This window comes from Camelus bactrianus, chromosome 2 (assembly GCF_048773025.1).
Source record: "Camelus bactrianus isolate YW-2024 breed Bactrian camel chromosome 2, ASM4877302v1, whole genome shotgun sequence".
Lineage (NCBI taxonomy): Eukaryota > Metazoa > Chordata > Mammalia > Artiodactyla > Camelidae > Camelus > Camelus bactrianus.
The window spans coordinates 35,271,346-35,293,414 of record NC_133540.1 but is presented as its reverse complement, the minus strand read 5'-3'; the positions used below and the strand labels follow the sequence as shown (position 1 = coordinate 35,293,414).

Sequence of the window (22,069 nt, the reverse complement as noted above, 5' to 3'; positions counted from 1 at the left end):
GACGCTCAACAAGGCATTGTCAGAGTCAGGGAAGTATCCAAGGGAGACGATGGTCTCCAATAGGAAACCACAGGAAAATCACCATTACTTAAATAAACATAAAATATACATTGAAGTAGGATGTATATTAGGTGCTATAAAACAGGGGGCTGAAGGTGAGTGTATTAACTGCATGTGGGAAAATCGAGAAACGGGCAGGATTTCATGAATATGCATGCACATAAAGATCTCATCTGGGGTTTCTTTTCTTTAATAGAACATTTGTGCACTTTAATGGACAGTCATGAACTTGGCTTAATCACCTTTTGTGGACTTTAATATCAGATAAGTATGCAGAGCACATTTCTCCTGGGTGAAATGGACTGGAGAAGTTCAGGAATGTTCCCCATACATCAGGAAAACAGATGACAGAACACTTGCCGTTGCCACACAGGGAACAACTGGCCTAAATTCTCCCTGTCTTTGTCTGTCCTTTCTGATGGGGAGAGTGGATGCTTTCAAAGTCCCCTCCTCATTATAAGATTAACAAAACCACACAACCCTATTGTGTGTGACTCACAGATGAAAAAGACAAAGCTGGGACAAAGGTAAAATAGTTGCTTCCAATTTATATTTGCTGGGAAATATCTGAAATTACTTCTGTGTAACCAGGACTTCTGTAACCTGCACATGAATAATCAACTAAAAGACAAATCGCCACCACGGGGTTTCTAGGAGCTACTGGAGGCCTTAACTCGTCATGTTCCTAAATTTGGTCCTTTCCAATGTTCTGTGTCCATCATGAATTTTATCGCTTTCTATGTTTGGAGAGAATTGTGAAGAGGACTTGAATAGTCACCTCAGAGTTGGTTATGACTCTGGGAAATATGCACTAAGGAGAGAGAGATTTAACTGGGTAATTTTGGTTGGAAGAGAGAAACAAAAAAATTCCTCAAAAAAGATCAAGAATTCTATTGGAGGAAAATTTGCCCCTAACATAGTGCAGAGTTATATTAAATTTAAATATTATGTGTTTCAAAATAAGAAGGTAAACAAGCACAATAATTTGAGGGCAAATTTCAAATTCATTAATCTATTCTACAAATCAGTATTGGGCACCTTTTATGTGCAAGGGCTCTGCTAACTGTGGGGCAGCAAAGTGAGCATGACATTGTCTTTGCTCTTCAGGAGCTTATAAAGTTCATGAACACATGGAAGAAACAGACATATAAACAACTAATTTTAATTCAGTGCTCAGAGGCTGTGTGATTATGGGATGCAAGAATAGCGCTTTATTATACAAAAATGTTTTGGAGTTGAATGCATACATACGTATATATACATATATCTCTATAACATAAAATTTGGATACAAATGGCCATATTTTAGTGGACATTCTACTGAGTCAGGTAATTAAGCCATAAGGTATTAGTTTAGAAAAGTTAAATCACAGTTTAGTATCTAGTTGTCTAAGAGAATTCGTTACCTCTGAAAAATGGGAATGATTTATCTCCTTCTTATTAAGATCAGGTCAGTGGTTTCACAGGCATAATTCTAGCCAGTCAGAGAACTGAAGAGAATTGCTTTTGCATATCAGTTGGCATTGGTGCCTCTGCACTATGCATGCCTTGATCTATTTTCCCTAGAGGTAAGGTCTAAGATGGAGATAGAAACTGATAAGAGAAGTTGAGGATACAGACCACAGCAGATGGCCTGTGGAGGATGAACCTGGCTAGATGGGTCTTGTCCTCAACAGTTAGTAATACGTCGCAACCATATATGCCCACTGCTATGAATTATAACAATACAAATAGCTCTATTAATACTCCTATCAAGGTGAAACATTCATATTTGTTCTCTACCTCATGAGAGAAAGGTGTAGTACAAACTGAACTGTGAGCATTTGGTAAAGAACATATCAGAAAGTGGTTCATACAATTCTTCCTCCAAAACACAATCACTGGGAATACTAAGTTACCAAGAAACCACTATTTTTTTCAGGTTGTATGGGGACTTTATTAAAAGGATGCTTGCCATAAGTATCACTGTGAATTTGTGCTATTGCTTCTACAATCTATGAAATTATTGAAGTTTTTACAGATTCATGTGGACCATCTATTGTGCTTATGTGACATATACACATTTTACTGTAATAAGTCATAGAAAATGTTCTCCTAGCTTAAGAATAGAAACTAATATTTAAAATTTGATTTACATTTACAACATGAAGAAGGGAATTAATTGGCTAATTTGGATGCTGAAATGTTGCCTGATACGGAAATGTAGTTCAGCCAAAACATAGGTTTGGGATACGGTTAAATAATAAGTTCTCTTAGTTCTGCACTTTGCTGGAGTGGATTGGAATATAAAGCATCAGAAGCTTATCTTTTTCCTTTTAACAATTTTTGAATAAGGGTAGGCAGATGTAGCCCCCAGCTTGTCAGTGTAGTAATGTGGAAGTTAAATCACAGTGTTCTGGAGAATAGTATAATTACTGGAAGCCACAAAAACTGGGTCAATTTAATACTTTGGTTGGATGATATACTTTCATATTTTGGACAAACCAATCTTGGAATCCCAGCTGTTGGAAGCATCTGTTGTAGAGATGGAGAGAAAGAAAAGCAGTATGTCATCTTTACCAGCTGAAAGATGAAGAATGCTGTATGCATCTATTTCTTTGCACAGATTGTCATAAAATCCCAATATTCCTTTGGGGCCCAATTGTTTACTAACTTTTCAGGAAAATTAAACCTTTAAAGCTGTCAATTATTTAATAAGTAAAATTCAGCAAATAACAGACTTTATTTTTGATCAGTGATCATTTTAGTTTCAATCTCTTCCATATTGACTAGATAATTATTATCCAGATTCAGATGTCATCAAATTTACCAACAAAACAAACTGAACAGAGAAAGAACATTCTCATACTGACTGAGAGTCAATAGAGATTCTTCTATCACCTGATCTCCAAAAGAAAAGTTTTTACATGCAAAGCTAAGTCGACAGAGAGTAATTTATTCATATGTATTTACTTTCCAAATCTTTATTATGAGAAGCTAATTGCTGCTGTTCAAGTTAGTTAAAACTGTTAAAACTACATCACTACCAGAAATTAAATAAAACAGATTTTTAAAAAATGGAGCTATTGTAATCTTATGGGCAAACTTAAACCAACCTACGTGATCAGAGAATATTTTTGTATGATATCACAGAAAACCAATTAAATTAGCTTAAACACTGAATTATTTCAGGAAGTTGACTAGACTTGTAATCAGTGCCGAAACTTTTCTAACACCTAATTAACTAAGAAAAGCAGTACACAAATTATGTTTCCAATTCATTTAATAGCACAGCCTCTGAAGGTATTTCCAATTAGCCACATTTTCTTGGGATTTACTGAAATTTTCAAAATTAAACAATGAAAGTTTAACATTGAAAACAACGTTAAATGGTTGTGCCTTTGGTGATTTTTAAATTTTAAATAAAGGATTTCCATCTCTTGGCACAGGGATCTTTGTAAAAGAAAGTGGTTGCTAAGAAAAATCAATAAAAATGCTATATAACAATCAAACTTGGTTATTGTTTGCAAATAGAGTAAAATTATATTAGGAGAAGAGAGTTAGAAGTAACTTTGAGTGAGCAAGAGTTTCCTTGTAACCGTGGTCAATTTATCATAGTATTTATATGCTTTCTAGAAACAGTGGGTTCTGGAGAAAACTCAGCAGTTACACCAAAGGAGAGGAAGACGTAGATCATTATTACCCTACCCTTTTTCCCTTTGAAGGAAACCAAAAGAACCAGAGAAATTGAGAAGGCACTCCTGCATCAACTGGAAAAAAAATACCAGGCAGACTTTTTCCTACCAAGGTATTCCCAAGAGAACAACCGAAGGTGAGCCAACATCCATGCAGACTCCTACTGGAATCTTGGCTAGACCTCTCAAAGGACTGGGATTTCCCATTTTTTTCAAATGTCGTTAATATGCAACACTATCTTTTTTTGTTGTTGTTGTGCCTCTTTGAAACTTTCACCACTCTTCTCAGCCCATCCTCACTGCTCCCTTCTCTTTGCACACGATTCTACTTTAATGATAAAAGAAGCCATTCAAGTTAATATTCAAAATACATAAAGAACTCATACAACATAATAGCAGAAAAAATTGAATAAAATAAACACAACAAAACAAAAAAAAACCCACACAATTAAAAAATAGGCAGAGGAGCTGGATAGACATTTTTCCAAGGAAGACATGAAAAGGTGCTCGACATCACTCATCCCCAGGGAAGTGCAAACCAACACCACAATGAGACACACCCCACACTTGTTAGAATGGCTGTCATCAAAAAGACAGCAGACAACAAGTGCGGCAGAGGATGTGAGGAAAAGGAAGCCTTGTGCACTGTTGGTAGGAATGTTAATTGGTGAAGCCAACGTGGAAAATAGTAGAGAGGTTCCTCCAAAAATTAAAAATAGAACTACCACATGATCCAGCAATTCCTCTTCTGGGTATGTATCAGAAGGAAACAAAATCACTATCTCAAAGCGATATCTGCACCCCCGTGTTCACTGCAGCATTATTCACCATACTTAAGATATGGAAATAATCTGTGTCCATCAACAGATGTATGAATAAAAAAGGTGGCAAATATAAATATATACAATTCAGCCATAAAAAAGAAGGAAATTCTGTCATTTGCACCAACATGGGTGGGTCTTGAGGGCATTATGCTAAGTGAAATAAGTCAGTCAGAGAAAGACAAATACTGTATGATCTCACTTACATGTGGAATCTAAACAAAACAAAACAAAACAAAAACTCATGGAAACAGTTGAATGGTGGTTGCCATAGGCAAGGAAGGGGAGACAAAATGGGTGAAGGCAGTCAAAAGGTACTAATTTCCAGGTATAAGATAAATAAATCCTGGGGATGTAACGCACAACATTGTGACTATAGTCAACAATACTACATTGTATATTTGAAAGCTGCTAAGAGAATGGGTCTCAAAGTTTTCATCCTAAAAAATAAAACTGTAACTGTGTGGGGTGATGGATGTTAACTAAATTTACTGTGGTGATTATTTCTACATCACCACTATATATTACATTACCATATTACTTCTATGTGTATATTATATATTTATAATCATTGCTGTACATCTTAAACTAATACACTGTTATATGTCAGTTATATCGCAACAAAACTGGAGAAAAAAAATATTTTAAACAAAGAACAAAGAATTCATCCAGCCCTATTCACCCTCACAAACGTTAAGTCCATTTTCACACCCTCCCTGCAGTCTTGGCAGAAGGGCACCCTTCTGCCCAGGACTCTTCTCCTCCTGCCTCCTAAAATTGGTCATCTTTTCTCTGTTAGGATTTCTTTCTATCAGTCATTGCCTCTCTGCCTCTCAGCCTCTCAGATGGCTTTTGGAGGATAAACATGTTCAATTTCACCACTTTTGAAACAAAAACAACACTAATTAACACACACACAGACACACACACACTCCAAAGCTCTCTCTCCATCTGTCACCTAATGTGCTCCAGTCTAAAGGCCACCTCATCCTCTTTCTCAAGCTGTCAACTTCTGTTCACATTTACATCCTAGGAATTACTTCTGGAAGCCCTGCGTGACCACCAGACTCCTGCTTTACCCCATGTGTAACCCTAAACTGCACTGTCGTTGCCATTTGTCTTTTTAGAGCCCTGAACAGGCAGTGGAGCCCTTGCAGCCTTGGGCGGTTCACCTCTGTGTCCCCGGGACACGCACAGTGAGTGACCCCGGCAGATCAGGGGCTCGCTCACCCCCACTGAACTGAGCAGTGCCCCGGAAACCTCCCCAGCTCACTAAGTTTCCCACTCTCTGCCTTCTTTCCCCATCATGAGAAGTTTCTGTGTTTAAACTTTTGAGCTGGAGTCTCTTTAGCAGAGCCTGTTTTTTCCCACTGGTCTCTCCCCGTCCTGGTCACAACAGTTTGTAACGACGTATTAACACATGCTTATCCACCACTAGATTCTGAGCACTAGGACCTATGGGTGTAGTACTTCTCTTCCCATTTGGAGCACCTGTGATCTAGAAGGTCCCAAATGAATCAAAAGACAAGGAAATACGGAGGGAGGGAAGGAGGACAGTTTGAGGACAAGGTGTGGGAGAGGGTTTGCACAACACAAGGTGAAAATCATGAGAATTCAAAAGATACTCAATTCTAAAATTCTCACTTGATCTAATATACAAGGGTAATTATTTGTCAAAAAGTTAACACTGTGTGTTTCAGTGAAATACAGGTTCTATTCTAATCCACCCAAATTCTTTAAATAAAAAATTTGCAATCCACATTTATGATCTATCCCGTTTCTTCATTTATCTCAAGGGGTAGTATTGACCCTCATAATAAGATTATATAATTTACATGTCGTACAAAAGAATGCAGACCACGGTAATACGAATGTAATGCCATGCATTTGCCCGGGCCTTTCCAGGTACCACGGCATCGTCACACAAGTGAACCGTTTATCTCAGGACCACACAAAGAGCTAAGCAGAACAGGGGCTCTTATTTTCATTTTGCAGTTGAGAAAACTGAACTTCAGAGAGGTTAAGAGACACGCATGCCTTGGAGCTGTGAATAAATTGAAGAAGAAGTTGAAGATGAAAGGGAGAGATATTAGATTTGCTCTTTTGAAAATGACTCAGTGGGAGAAACGCGATCTTCATCAGCAACAGCAAATACTTATTCAGCATTTACCTCTTGAAGCCCAGCTCTGTCTTCCCTGGGATAGAAATTTTATCAAAAGAAAGAGCAGGTATCATGTCAGAGTCCCTCAGACAGCAATTTTTTGAGCAACTGGGCCTATCAAATAAATTACTTCCCAAACACTTCAGGTGGCAGGAAAAGTAATCATTAGCTGTTTAATATCTAATACAGCTAGGATACTACAGTATTTTCTTGGTTATACATACGATACAGTAAAGAGTCTCGTTCTCTCTGTGTGTGACGTGCATATATTTTAAAGCTTCTTGAACAATTAATGTGTTGATAATTAATATGTATTAATATGTATGCAGGAAAAACACACTGCCCTCTCACTCAGCATCTTGGTTCTCTCCTGCTTTAGTCTGTCCACCTAGAGTTCCTACCACCATGTTGCCTTCTTTTGTTTATTTGTCCTTACTAGTTATTTTTTCAGATGCTTTTATGTGGTCATTCTTCTTCCAATTTTAGAGAACTTGGAGCATCATTTTTTACATTTTTTACATCAAATAAAATATGATCAGGAATAAAACTTCCACTTACAAACTGCCCCTAAGGAAAAATGTGACCTATTCGCCCACAATCTGTATTATGACTGCTTTCTGATTTCTTTCGATGAGAAGCAGAGATTTCTTATCATTCTTGGTTTACTTCTCAGAACTAATATCAGGAAGCAAGTCATGTGGGAAAAAAAAAAAAAAAAGACTTACCCACTCCTCCTCATCATAGTCTGAATGATGCGGTATGGAGTCCTGTCTTCTCATCGGCGGCGGGGGGTCCTGGGGACTGTGCTCCTCCGTGCCGTCCTTAGGAGACGGTGGCTTCTTAAGGACCCCTCCCGGCCTGGCAGTGTAAAGCGCTAGAAGAGCGCTTCTGACCAGTTGATCCTTGAAGGCATGTACAAAATGCTCTGTCTGGAAAGCAACGGGCGATGATTAGAAACAGCATGGTAGGCATCTCCACGTAGAGCTATGGAAAGGTCAGCTGCAGATCCGTTGGCACTTAAGTGGTGTGGATGGTGGAAAAAGCGCCGGCAACAGAGAGAGAAAATGATTCATGTCAATCGACGGACAATAGCTTGGCGTGGGGCTGCTGCCAGGGCCTGCGTCTCCTATTCTAAAGTTAACGCTGCGGTTCTACACGCGCTGTAAACCCCATCTGTCTTCTCAGCCCCCTCTCTTTCAGTTCCAAATCTTGTCTTGAGATGTATTTCACTGAGGATTACCATTTGAACACCATCTATCTACCCGCTGTGCCTTTCAAGTAATTCCAAACACACCTTTAAAGAAAATGGATCAGACTATGTAGAGTTTATATTTTAAACATAATTAATTGCTAAAGAAAGACATATTTAAAAAAAAAATAGAGGCAGGAGAGCTTTTTCTCTTTTTAGCATCATGGACAGATTTCAACAGGAGAGATGACACAGGCAGTTTTTCCCCTGAAAACATTTGGCTTTTACTTCCTATTATTACCCCCTAAACTGTCTCCTCTACCAAATGGTTTCAGTAATGTTCAGTGTTAACGAGGTTACTGTGAAACTTGCCATGGTAGATTTTACAAGCTGGTGGTAAATATCTAGTAAGTACTATTGTAATGAAGGCTTCCCAACAATAAAGAACTTTTACAGCTGTACTTTGCAATTTCCTGATGAAATGTTTAATGGCTTCACCAGATAATGTACTGGAGGGTGCAGTAATTGATTTTATGTATAATAGTACACTTAACATGCACGTGGCCTAACAATCTGTTCAGTCAAAGAGCAGAGAACTAACTCAAGCACTGACCCATATCGTTAACATATTTATATTTTGTAATCTGTTGGAAAGGGGCCTTTTAACCCATAGCATTATTTCGAATAACACCATTTCATGAGACACTTCGGATATAATGCTGTCTTCACTATTGCTGCAACTCAAGGTAATCATTTATGTGTGCTCTCTCGATATGCATTCAACAGTGCCACGCCCAATAATGGCTACTAAATTGTTTCTAAATCTCCCTGCTGTGAATGTCAGCAAGCATGGAAAACCAGTTACACCACATGCAAAACAAGTGCCTAATAAGACTACATCGTATCTGCAGGGTACAGCTTTGTACTAGACCATGAAGTTCTAGAGCTAGAAGAGAACTTGAGTGGACCTCTTCCACTAACCAGATTGAAAAAATCACTAAGCAGAAGTGTGGTGACCTGTCCAGGGTGGACTGCTGATCGGCAGCGCAAAAGAAACAGGGACCAAGTTTGCTAACAAGTTTGCTTACTCACATCTCTACCACAACCATCAGCCTAGATGCTCCTGGTCATCTTCCTCTTCTTCTCTAATCCCAGCTCCCCAAGTGTTCTGATCATCTACCGGCTCTCCTAGTGACTGTGCCCACAACTGCTGATGTAACTATCTGCACTGCTCAATTTTACTGGATATTTTAAACACTCTTTTAATCTGTTAATCTCTTAGTCACATTGAAGGCACTTTGAAGGTGTAGATAAGAAATATAATAAAAAAGGATCTATTAGAATAAAAAGATGGAAAGTATTTTATAATAAATTAGAAAATAAAAATTTAAAAGGTAGATTTTTAATTCAAAGAACTGCTGAAAAAGCTGGCTAGACGGTACTTAGACAAGTCAGTATATTTACAGCAAAATGGGGAAACATGCTGTTAACATGATTTTCCAAATAGCATGGATGTGTCCATCGATGTGAATTACATATTAAAAATGTGAATTTGCTTCCATTCAGTTTAACTAAACTATTTCCCTATTGATAGTTTCAGTAAGTTCTTTTGATTTATTTTTAGAGCAGAACAGCTTGACTTCTTTGAATTCCTGCTACCACAGCTCCACTCTCCACAACACTCACTAATTACTATGTAGCTGAATACTATTCACAGCCAATGAAATTTCCTATGGTTCTTATAATCACCATCATTTCTTCCCGTAGCATGCACACACAGAGTTTCCTTTTCATTTATTCAAATCTCATGTAGGCTGATTTATTACCAAAGACATGGGAAATAATACAATCGATTCTTGCAGTTTTACAACCTAGACTTTTTGGAGGATAGCTGAACGTAACACACAAAATTTTAAATAAACACAGTAAAAGCTGATCTACTTTGTGTCTACACTCAAAATTTTAACTGACTCCTTGAAAACTCTCTGGATCACCAAGATCCTGCGCGTAGAATCATATTCTGTTAGAAAAATGCAAATTATTCCATGGCAAAATCCATGTGACCTGGAAAAAAATCTTAATTTTCTTGACCAGTGTTACTTGGTAAATGTAGACCAATGCAGACCCAGACGTTTTACCATCAAAATAAACAAGCCTGAAGAGATTAACGTAGTCACTCAATTTGACACATTGGTATGTTGCTGTTCTTGCTACTGAGATAATATTAGGGGAGTTAAATGTCATGGGAAATAAGTGACTCTGAGCTGCCTATTTACTCAGAGTTCTGAAAACCTTTTCCCTTTTTTTTTTTTCCTTAGTGTCGACTACAATAAATGAAAAAGAAAAGCTTTCTAAATGTTACTGTAAGGGTAGGCAAAACAATTCATTTAAAATACCAGCATAAGAATAAAGTAAAAAAAAAGCTTAACTTCTGAACCTAAGCTATATCTATTTCACTTGTTCCATATTTTAAAAAGAGAAAGAAATCTTATCTTAAAAATGAAATGTTTTCTTGCCTTACTGCCATTTTTCCAATTCATATTCCCCTACAAGTATTCTTCAAAGGAACATACAGAATTATCTGCCAGTATAAAACTACTAAAAATTGCTTCTCCTGGGGGTACGATCCCTAGTTTCCTGAATATTAATACCAGAGGAGTAGTTAGGATATGTTCATTCAGAACCACTCTTCTAAACTAGAGGACTCAACAAATTAAGCAAAGTCTCATTCTATTCAGAATCTCCTTAGAATCACTGAAAAAATTCATGGCCATGCCTCGTCCTATCTGCCATATAGAGATACCATAAACAAGTAATTATCATTTTAGTAGTCATGTAGATGGCAAAAAAAAAAAAAAGAATTCTGTTTATTTTTAAACTTGATATGTTCTAATGATTTCATAGAGCCATAGTGTTATACTTGACATCGGTGCATTGATATGTGTTTAACATTCCCTAAAGGAAAGAACATTGAACTTTCAGCCAGGAGGGCTACCTGACATCCAGGCAGCTTATATAAATTATCCACTTGACCTTGGCTAAATCACATAACCACACTTCCTTAGCTTGTACAAAATTACAGTGCCTCTCCGTGAGACTCTTATGGGAGTTCACTGCAAACTGTGAAGTGTACTCTTCTATTTATGCTTCTTTCTTGACTGACCTTTTCAGTTTCTTTTGTTGACTCATAATCCCCTACACACTCAAAACGTGGTGAGTGGCCCCTAAAGGATCTTAAACCACTTTCTTAAAAACATTTTTACCATTGGTGACGTAACTCACTGTGCCATAACTTCAAGCATCATTTTTCATTATGCTAAGGTCTTGAATTCTGCCTACCTCTGAAGCAGCATTGTCAAGTGCTTCCATCTGCAAATCTTCTGAGTTTAGAGGTCCCAGCCTGATCTCAAGCTTTTTAAATAAATGTGTTTCTTCCAGTTTTCCATCTGAGTGGTATCACTACTGTTCAGCAACTCAGAGTTCTAACATCTGGATCATCTTCAGTAATAGTTACTTTCTGAGTTAGTGATCAAGTTTTATCAGCTGTACCTTTCCAACAGTTTCAAAGATTGACCTTTATGTTATATTCCCATTGTAAATCCCAGTTAAAATTCTTTCTGCATTCCATGTTGATACTTCCATAGTCTTCTTATTGGTTGACTTACCTTAAACTAATTGTTACTTTTTTCGGGATGCTATCCAAGGTCACCAATATTAAGACGCTGACTTTTGAATCCCAGCTCAGAACTACTGAATCAGAATCTGTATTTTAGCAAGTTCCCTCAGAAGCATTACTGGCATTTTGTGATGCTCAGTAGTTCAAATCCTCAGTCCTAGCTCAGCCTCCCTATTGCTCCTGAGATGATCTTCACAAAATACACCTCCTGGTCTTCCTCGCTCAGCAGCCTTCTCAGTACCTACAGAATCCACCTTCTCTCAGGGTAAAAACTAGGCGTGAGACAACTAGATCATTTTTTTTTTTTTAAGCTTTAAGAGACATTGTTGAACTGTTTTCCAAACTGTGCAAACAACTGTGTACCCATCAATGATGGATGAAAGCGCCAGTTTTTCCTTATCCTGGCTAACTCTTCTGTGCTCAGCCCTTTTGCTTTTAGCTGTTTTAGTGGGTGATTGATGGTACCTCATGTTAGTTTAAATTTGCATTTCCCCAATAACAAATGGTGATGAGTATCTTTCCATGGGCTTAATTGCCATCCATCATTTTTAGCAAAATGTCTTTTCAATTCTTTTGCTCATTTTAATCGAGTTTGTTTCATCATTAAGTTGTAAGAATATATATTCTGATACAAGTCCTTTGTCAGATATCTAGTTCACAAATATTTTCTCCTGGTCTATGACTTGCCTTTTCGTTTTCTTTAATAGTGTCTTCTGAAAATCTTAATGAAAGTTTTTAATGTTGAAGAAGTCATATATAATTTGTTTTTTCTTTCTTTCTTTCTTTCTGTCTGTCTTTCTTTTCCTTTTTTTTGGTCCATGCCTTCTGAGTTCTATCAAAGAAATATTTGTCTAACCCAAAATGACAAAAATTTTCTATGTTGTCTTCTAAAAGTTAATTTTTATTTTTTGCTTTCTTCTTTTAGCTTATATATTAAGTTTTAAGAAAGGTTTACTTTGCATATGGATATCCAGTTGTTCCTGCATCATATGTTAGAAAGATATCCTTTCCCCAATGAGTTTTCTTTGCACTTTTGTCTAAATTTATTTAGACACATATGTATGGGTCTATTTCTAGATTCTCTATTCTATTCCATTGATCTATAGATCTGTGTTTACATAATATGTTACAAACTCTGCAATGAATTGGTATTATTTTTGTTTAAAGGGTAAATATGCATGAGTAAATTAAACATTTGATTTTTAAATTCTGTCCACATACTTACCATCTTTGGTACTCTTATTTCGTTGGTGTAGATCCAAATTTTCCATGGTATCATTCCTTTCTGCATGTAGACATTCCTTTAAGTTTTGTTGTGGTGCAAGTCCACTATAAAATCCTCAGTTTGGATTTGTCTAAAGTGATCTTTATTTCACTTTCATTTTTGAGGCACATCTTCTCTAGATAAGGAATTATAACTTTTTGGTATATGTCAGTACTTTGAAGATGTTACTCTACTATCTTCTGGTTTGCGTAGTGTCTAATAAGTCTTTTATAATTCTCATCTGTGTTCCTCTGCAGATTATGTGATTTTTTTTCCCCTGGTTGTTTTACAGTTTTCTCTTTATCTCTATTTCTCAGCAATTTAATGATTTTATATATATATATATATATATATATATATGTATATATATATATATATGTATTTCTCTTTTTTAAAAAACATTTACTTTGCTGGAATACATATTGCTTCCTGGATCTGCAGTTTCATCAAATTTTGAAAAATTTTGGCCATCATTTCTGCAAATATTTTTCCATCCCCCTGTTCTTTTATTCTAGGATTCTAATTACATGCATGTCAGATTTCTTGGTATTGTTCTAGAAGTCACTGGCGCTCTGTTTTATTTTGTTCAGTCTTTTTCTCATTGTGCTTCATTTAAATAGTTTCTAGTATTAGATTTGCAAATTCACTATCTACTCTTTTGAAGTGACCAATCTGCTAATTCCACCCAGTGCATATTTTTATTTCAGAAATCATATTTCACTTTTCTTTGAGTTCTCTGGGATCCTGTTTTTAATCTTCCATTTTTCTCCCCACCCTGTTTATAAGTTTCTTGGCTTTCCAAAATATATTAGTATGTTTTTAATTGCCATGTTAAACTTCTTAACTACTAACTACTAACAACTAAGGCTACTAACTACATCATCTCTGTCATTTCTGGGTCTGTTTCTATTGCTTGATTTTTCTTCTGGTTATGGGTCACATTTTCCTGCTTCTTTGCATGCTTGGTATATGCTTATTTAATGCCATGTATTTTTTATTTTACATTCTTGGTTGCTAGGTTTTACTGTATTCTTTTAAATAATGTTGGATTTTGTTTTGGCTTGAAGTTAAGTTACTTCACACCAGAAGGACTCAGGAAGATTCTTTCAAGCCTTATTTCTCAGCCTTGTTAGAGTGGATCAAGAGCAGCCTTCAATCTAGGACAAACTTAGCCTCACTACGAGGGCCATACCCTTCTGGAGGCTCTACGCAATGCCCTCTATATTACAAAGTCTTTGCACTCTGCCAGTGAGAAGGTAAACTATTCCCAGTCCTACATGACCACCAGGAATTATTTTGTCTGCTTATTTCTAGTATGTATTTCCCTGGATTTCAGTAGTTTATTTGCACACATTTACAAATCAGCACTCAGGTAAAGAGCTTTTATTTTATTATGATTGCTACCAAAGTGGGTTTTTAATTTTTTAAATAGCATTATTAAAGGTTACTTTTCATTTACAGTTACTACAAAATACTGGCTCTATTCCCCATATTGGCTCAATACATCCTTGAGCCTGTCCTACATCCAACAGTTTGTACCTCCCGCTGTCCCACCCCTATATTATCCCTTCCCCCCTACTGGTAACCACTAGTTTGTTCTCTATACCTGTGGGTCTGCTTGTTTTTTTTGTTTTGTTTTGTTTTTTTGTTTGTTTGTTTTTTTTCAGAAAAGCACTCATTCACAGATCTCCTGTGAGCAGTTCCCTCCTTTTGGTATGCTGTTCTGCAAATTTTAGCCATCTTGGTTTTCCCAAACTCTAATCTCTGCCTCCTCAACTTGAGAAGTTACTGTTTGGCTTCCCCTCCCTTGTGCTACAGCCTGGGCACTGCCTCCAGGAAGATGCTAGGCGGTCAGAAAGATCGCATACTTTATCTTCTTGTGCTGCCTATTTTCCCACACCTAAAAACCACTATTTCATACATTTCTTCCAGTTTTCTTGTTGTTTAACGTTAAAGGATCCATGTTACTCTATCATGGAAGAAACAGAAGTTCTAATTCCATGTATTTTACGTACAAGTATCAATCTTAATAGTATTTTATTTTCTTATCTTTATTTTCCCTATTTTTCAATATTCTAATAAATAGAAGTTTTGTTTTTATACACTATTACTTATTTCACATTTTAAATATCTACCATATGAAGGAGACTATGAAAAGAAGAAATATAAATTCTAATCCTGAAATTTCACCTTTACTGATACTAGTTATTTTCAAGTTCTTTTAGAATATAGTATGTATGCATGTGTTTGTATATATACTTTCACAGACTATAAAATACAGAAAACCTCTACTCATTTAGATCTTCTCTTTAGTTTGGGACTGAGATAGAATGGGTGAGGTGAATAAACAGTAAGAAATTCCTTCTCAGTACCTAAGTAATGAACATAATCAGTGCTCTATAAATTATGTGTATCTTCAACTCCTTAGCACATTGACTTTCTGGTTTTGTTAGTAAGAAAAACAGAACATCTAAGTTAAGTTTTAGAATGAAGTGATCTTCTCTTTCTTTGACCACAACAGAGCGCTTTGGTCTACTACGTCAAGGTTGAAAAGATAGTAGGAATTGAAAGGTGTGAGATTTTCTCAAACATATTGTGAGCATAGCCTCTAATATTGGTGACAAAATCTTATTTTTGTTGTTGTTTACCATTTCACAGTTACCATTTTGCGAAATACCCCATTCTTTTAAATCCTTAGACTGTAAAAGTTAAGGACCATGTCTGTGAGGTATTTGTCATATAGCATTGAGTACAATATCACACGTAATTAGATGCTCAATATTGCTCTGTGATGAACAACACAATAATGACTTTCTTAGCAAGATCGATCAGTCTCTATGGAATGCAGACTATGGTGGGCATTTGAAGCTAATGTCACACATATATCTGAGCTATGAGACACATGCCTACAATGAGGTCCTTATTTTTTCATTTTGAATTTCTTTACACTACTTTTCTCTCTCTCCCTCCGTCTTTTTTTTTTTGGCCATAGCATTGCGTATTTTTAGTCTAGGGAAAAGGAAAATGCATTTTCATCCCACTCTATTATTAGCCTTTCATATCTTATGTTAAAAATTTGGCTTATGCTTTGTCTTCTATGCTGAGATTATTCATACAAAGTCAGAGTTTGCCTTTTGTTATACCCTACATCACAACATGAAATAATCTCTTAATATTTTCATAAACTAATATGCAGCAAACAAATCCAGTTATCCATCAGAAGATACACTAAGAATTAAAACATTAGAACAATTTAATTGAGTTTGTGCACATTAGGACATGAAAACTTTGTAGACAATTTTTATTCTTGTAAAATTGCACTTATGTCCCTTTTATGTACTGAATATACTATATGCATAAGTTCCTAAGAAGACAACTCCAGAACTTATTTTCCAAACATGCCAGTTCAGAGTGAATGAAAGAAACAAGGGGACTATCAATGAAGAGATTTATTCTCTAATCCAGCGTGCAAATCCCAGGTCTTAAAAACAAAATGTTTTAAGTTAAATCTTGCTCATATTAAATGATACTAAAATTTAAGATGCCACAAAATGATTTATCTTTTATGCTAGATTCATGGATCAGACTTTATTTTAAACCACAAGCCAGTAACTGTCTTCGTTGACTATGCAAAACTTTGTTAACTTAGATACTTCTTTGAAATTCCAGGCATGAATTCTTAAAGGAATGCATGGCTTGCAAACTTGACATTAAAAATTCTCCTGATTTCAAGGTCTGACAGATTTATTAGTAGACAAAGCTTGTCTACTCGGTAAAAAAACATAGGGAAAAAAAGTTGGAGCAATGCTGAATTAATGGAGAAGAAAAAACCTCCCCCCACCCCACCCCCCACCAAATCACTGCAGCGAGTTGTAAATGATGTATGAAATGACAGATCCCTGCCCAGGGAACAGGAAGAATAAAAATACTGTTCTGTAATCACTGCAGTGATGTGCTAGCTGCTAAAATTTTCTGCTTAGGTAAACCCAGGAAAACCTCACCTCATCTGCAAATCTAAAAAAGAAATGAACGAAGAATAAATTCTATTATTTTACTGCATGCAACACTCTCCTCTTCTTTTCCTTTTTCTTAGCCATAACATATTCATTGACTATTAAGACATATTTACTGACTATTAGAATATTTAAGTATTGCTGAGGAATCTGTCTAACAAATTCTTTTCTAATAAAAAAAAAAAAAAGGAAATCTCAAAACACATATACGACATAGAAGATACCAGAAAGGGCTTCCATTCCACGGCCAACCAGACCTGGGGTTGAACCCAGTTTTGTTTGAATCCTGGGTCTGACTCTAGCTACATGATTTTGCATATTTTTTAAACTCCTCTGACCTTCAATCTTTTCCTTTGTGAAATGGAGATAATATATACCCAAAATGTGAAGATTCAATGTTCTAACCGTAAATCCCTCAAGTCCCTGGCAAAATATTTGACAAAGTAGTAGGTGTAAAATTTGGGCTAGTTTTTTCCTTCCTTTTCTTGATGAAGCACCTGTTCTGGCCCGGAAGGAAGACTGCATTTTGAACAGGAAGTCTTGGGTTCTAATTTCTCACTTTTTAGTTTATTAGACAACTCACATCACCTTTCTGAATACATACTAGGTTTTTTTTTTTTTTCTGAAAATAGATATTAGTTACATCCCATGAGAAAAACATATGATAATGTAGACTTAACTAAAATGTTAAATAAATGCAAGGTATTATTATTATAAATTAACATATCTGAGTCAAATATATATACACATACAGTGTTCAGGTTTCTATGAATCTGTTCTTCAGGGATGCAATAACTACACTGTTATTTTATTCTAACATGATACCATGAGAATTTCCTTTGGTCAGTTTCTTCAAGGGCATATTATTGGCTGTATCCAATAATAAGTTGCAAATGCCCTCGGAGTGCAGAGGTTAAGAATGAGTGTACTAGAAATGGACTCCAGGACAGCTGATTTTATGTTTCAAATCAAACTGCCACTTGTCCTTTTTTATATTGGCTCTATTCAGACCATTCAGATGCCCTCATTAGTTATGGAAGTTGATGTTGAATATTTACCTCATGCAGACTACCCTTCCTCTTACCATATACAAGTGCAAGTCCCTTTTGGAAAAATTAAGGCTGAGATCCCACTGCCTTTCAAACAATAACTGATACTTTGGGAAATTTTTAGAAACTTCTCCCAGTAGATAATGTTGTAGAAAGCAAAATGAGGCCGGGGAATTACCCCATGCCCCTGATGAGAATCCATATCAAAGTTCTGATTTCATATGAAGTGACATTCCTACCCAAATGTATAGCTTCATATGCATAAAAATTAGGTGATCACCAGAGGAAAATAATTTTCAAAATCTAATTTAATTCAGTTAATAAGACCATGAACCAAAGAAAACGAAAGATACCAAGGAAAAGAGAAAATATACCCAAACCAATAATAGGTTTCATTTCCTACCAGGAAAAAAAAAAAAAAATAATGCTCAGTAAGATTTGAAAAGAGGATGAGGCCAGTTCATTTTGATCCTGTGGCAGTACTTTGAAGCTTACTTTTTAACCTCGTCTATTTTACATTTCCAGATGCTATGAAAGGCAATGTATGCGGAAAGCAGCACCAGTGGGAATTTGGGAATTTCCCCCACTGTAGTGATGATTTGGATCTTACTTTTTCTGAAAGCATCTTTAAAGAGTTCTTCAAGCTGTCTGGAGAATGCTGGCTTGCAGAATTAAGCAGTAGGTCTGCATGGGTTGCTATCAAAGGTTGTAGCTGATTGATGTTGCTGAGAACTTCTTTTGCTTTGGCTGTGTTTTCAGGTGAATAGTAAATAAACTGGTATCCAGTACTGCAACAACAAAGATAAAGGCAAGTTACACAACAAGCAGGAAGAATTTTCAGTGCTTAGTACCAGATGGCAAATGATACACAGAACACCAAATAGCATTCGTTCCTATTGAACAGATAAAAATTATCCTAAGAGGTATTTTTTATGATAGCCAAAGAGATGTTTCAGTAAAATGACCAAGATATTTCAAAAGACTAGGTGAAACATATCCAGCCCTTGCTCAATCACTAGAAGATTCCTCATGATTATGTACGTCAAGTATTAGTATTCAAAACAAATTAGTATTAATATTAACTACTAATGAACTTGAGGTCACATAGTACAGAGAGAAAAGTAGGAGCCCTTATATTTAGGCAAATATGAATATAGATCCTGGCTCTGCCACTTACTAGCTGGGTGATCTTGGGAAGCCGTTAGCTTCCTCATCAGGTAAGTGGGAATAATTATCCAAACAATTCAAAGAGGTGGGTAAGATTGGTCATCATTCATGTGAAATGCCAAAAATAGTGCTTGACAAGAAACACTTAATAATCACTATCTATATTTTCCCCCCATGATACTTAGGGCAGGGGGCATAAATTTGAATAGCAGAGAAATGGGGAAAAAATAAATTAATACCAAATGGGCATATGGAGAATTTTATTGGATAGAAAAAGGACACTTACGGCATACAAATTCCATTATGCTATTTTGTCACCACCATTTTTGTTCCTGGAGGTTTCTCATTTAACTTGTAAAAAAAACCAAACTTAAATTGATTACAAATGGAAGAATTACTGATTTTCATAATCATCAATTAGGAAATGGTCAAGCATGTTACAGAGTGAGAATTCCACGGAATGAGAGAGACTGCGGCCAGTTTCATTAGGAAAGACAAGCAGACATTCCAGCAGGGAAAGAAGTAAAACAGCAAAACATCAGCCAAAGTAAAAGAAGAGAGGGACCAGAGTTGGTGCTTCCAAATGTTTTGTGCAACACTTGTTACAGCCCTTTATATCCAACCATCAACGCGTTTTTCATAATACCTTTGAAACCACGTCCCCCTAAAATGAAGTTCCCTTACCAAGTTTATGATTAATCTCTGTCCAAAACTTTATTCCCATTCTTGGCCCCTCTGACCTCCATCCTGTGCTCATCCACCAGTCAGATGACTAAAATCGCTGTTGTGGATAACATCATTAATGCACCAAAATTGCTGTTGTAGATTAACTTACTCAGGCTGTTTCTCCAGGGCAGGATGAGCTAACAGACCCCCAAGCCATGGACCACCTGGCCAGAGAATCATAAACCAGAGACATTCTGACTCCTGAGACTAAGGATAAGACTTAAGGATTTCCCAGGGAATGTCACAAAAATGATGACTAATTCCAGTCTCTTTGTTCTTCCCCTTTAAAAGAATCCCCAACTCAAAGACTAAGTTGGAGTGGATTTGAGGCTTGCCTGCCACTCCCTTGCTGGGTGCCCTGCAACCAATCCTTACTTAGCTACAAACTCCCACTGTCAGAGTTTGGCTTTCTACGCTGCAGGAACAGGAGCCCTTTGCTGGGTTGTACCTTGCAACCTGTGTTGAGTATTTACTGAATATTTTCTTTACATTTACCAGATAAATTATTGAGATTCCCATAATTCTATTAATTTTGCAACACTAGACTCCAATAAGAAAAATTAACATCTAGGAAGCACTTCCCCCCCCTTCCCTTTACACTAATGATTTTCAGGGCAAAGTATCAGTTTCTTCAGGGAGACAATAAATAAATATTTCTCTTATTTTATTCTTACTTTATTTATTATTTTTTTCACAATGATTTAAAAAAAAAAGTCCTTGGTTGCTTAGACTATTCAGAACATAGAACAAGAAGTTGATGAATGAACGAGGCAGGTTTATAAAGGCTAAGAAACACATTGCTTTCCTGTGACACTTGTGAGAATTGCTCTTAATTTTGTACTCATAGATTTTTAATTTTCAGAAGCAGGAGCTTAAAAATAAAACATATGACTTGACTTATTTGAATTCAAATTAAAGCTAATGACAAGTTAACAATGGCAAGGAGGAGGGAAAAAAAAACTCCCAGTCAAGTATCCAGGTCTTTCTGGCTCACCTCATCTTCTGCGGGGCTGTGCTAAGGTCTTTAACGAAAGTCATGAACTGGGATGTCCCCCTACTCCTCTGTACTCAGACTGGATACAAATTCAACCCACCACAGTCTTTAGCAAATCAAACAACTCCCCGTGTTATTTCTGCAAAGAAAATGACTATCTAAAGATACGATGCCTCACCAGGGCAGGGATGACGTTTAACACCCAGCACTTTTGACGGCGGACAGGACTTAATAAGGACCAGACACAGAAAGCAGCCTGTGGAGGCTGCTTCGCGGTCCCTTCTCACTGATGGGCTCTTTTGTCATTAGAATTTGCTCTCTGGTGTCATCTTATGGGGACTGACGGTCTTCCCACGGCTTCATCCTGGGGAAGACAGAGGTCTCAAGACCAGTGCAGTCTTCGCTCTTCCAACTCCCAGAACTGTCCTCTTTCTGAGTGTGTCATTCCTGGCCTCGAATACATTCACTCCCATGCCCTCTCTTGGACTTTGGTCACACTACCTTCCTTCTTCACTTACATCCTTTTCCCCTGGCAGTTCATTGTTACTTTATTCCAGCACACTATCTATTTTCACTATTTTTTCTACATATTTCTTACTTGCCAAGAGTCTCCTCTCCACTGGAGGAAATGCATCAACAAGGTGTATTTCTTACATGTTCTTTCCTTATACCCTAGCTCCGTACTGCTCAAATTTTATCAGGTATAAGATTCACTTGGGGCTGAGGTCAGGACCTGGGTGTTTTTAATAAAGAATGCAGGGTCCCTGGCAACACCAAGCAATTCTGCTACAGTAGGTCACAGCCTTGGTAACCAAGCACCCAGGAAGGCTGATGCAGGTGGACGGCTGAGCATTTTTAGAGACACCCGCTGCCATTGTTTTGACTGCGAGATGTCCTCCACACCTTTGATCACAATACACAATGACCCTGAAAGAAGTTCCTTATTCTTAGTCTTAAGTTTCTTATTCTTAACTCATTCTAATTTTCATAATGCTCTCTCTAAGGCTACTTTTGCACTCCATCTTTATATTCAGGGCAAATTAGTTTGGCTCCCGTCTCATTACCAGTGTTGCCTCCCCTGACCTTTTCCATCATCCTTTCATCCTTTCTCTCCCAGTATACTCCCCATCCTCCCCCTATACTTCCTCTCCTCCCCCCCATACATTCTTCAATCACCATCATGGGACATAACCGTAACTCCTGCCCCCTGCCCCTAAGTCAGCCTCCGTTCGAGCAGAGTTATGTAACAGGCATTGGTTCTCCTGGCTAAGACTTT

At 36.9% G+C, this 22,069-nt stretch overlaps 1 protein-coding gene across 10 annotated transcripts in view; it reads right to left on the bottom strand.

Moving 5' to 3' along the window:
• INPP4B (inositol polyphosphate-4-phosphatase type II B) overlaps positions 1 to 22,069 on the bottom strand; it is a 687,800-nt gene that overhangs the window by 132,235 nt on the left and 533,496 nt on the right. For all 10 annotated transcript variants that reach the window (XM_074378084.1, XM_074378080.1, XM_074378065.1 and 7 more), the window contains 2 exons: positions 18,517 to 18,694; positions 7,441 to 7,644 (listed from right to left, as the gene is read on the bottom strand). In XM_074378084.1, the coding sequence (XP_074234185.1) occupies positions 7,441 to 7,644; positions 18,517 to 18,694 (382 nt within the window). The remainder of the gene's footprint in view (positions 1 to 7,440; positions 7,645 to 18,516; positions 18,695 to 22,069) is intronic.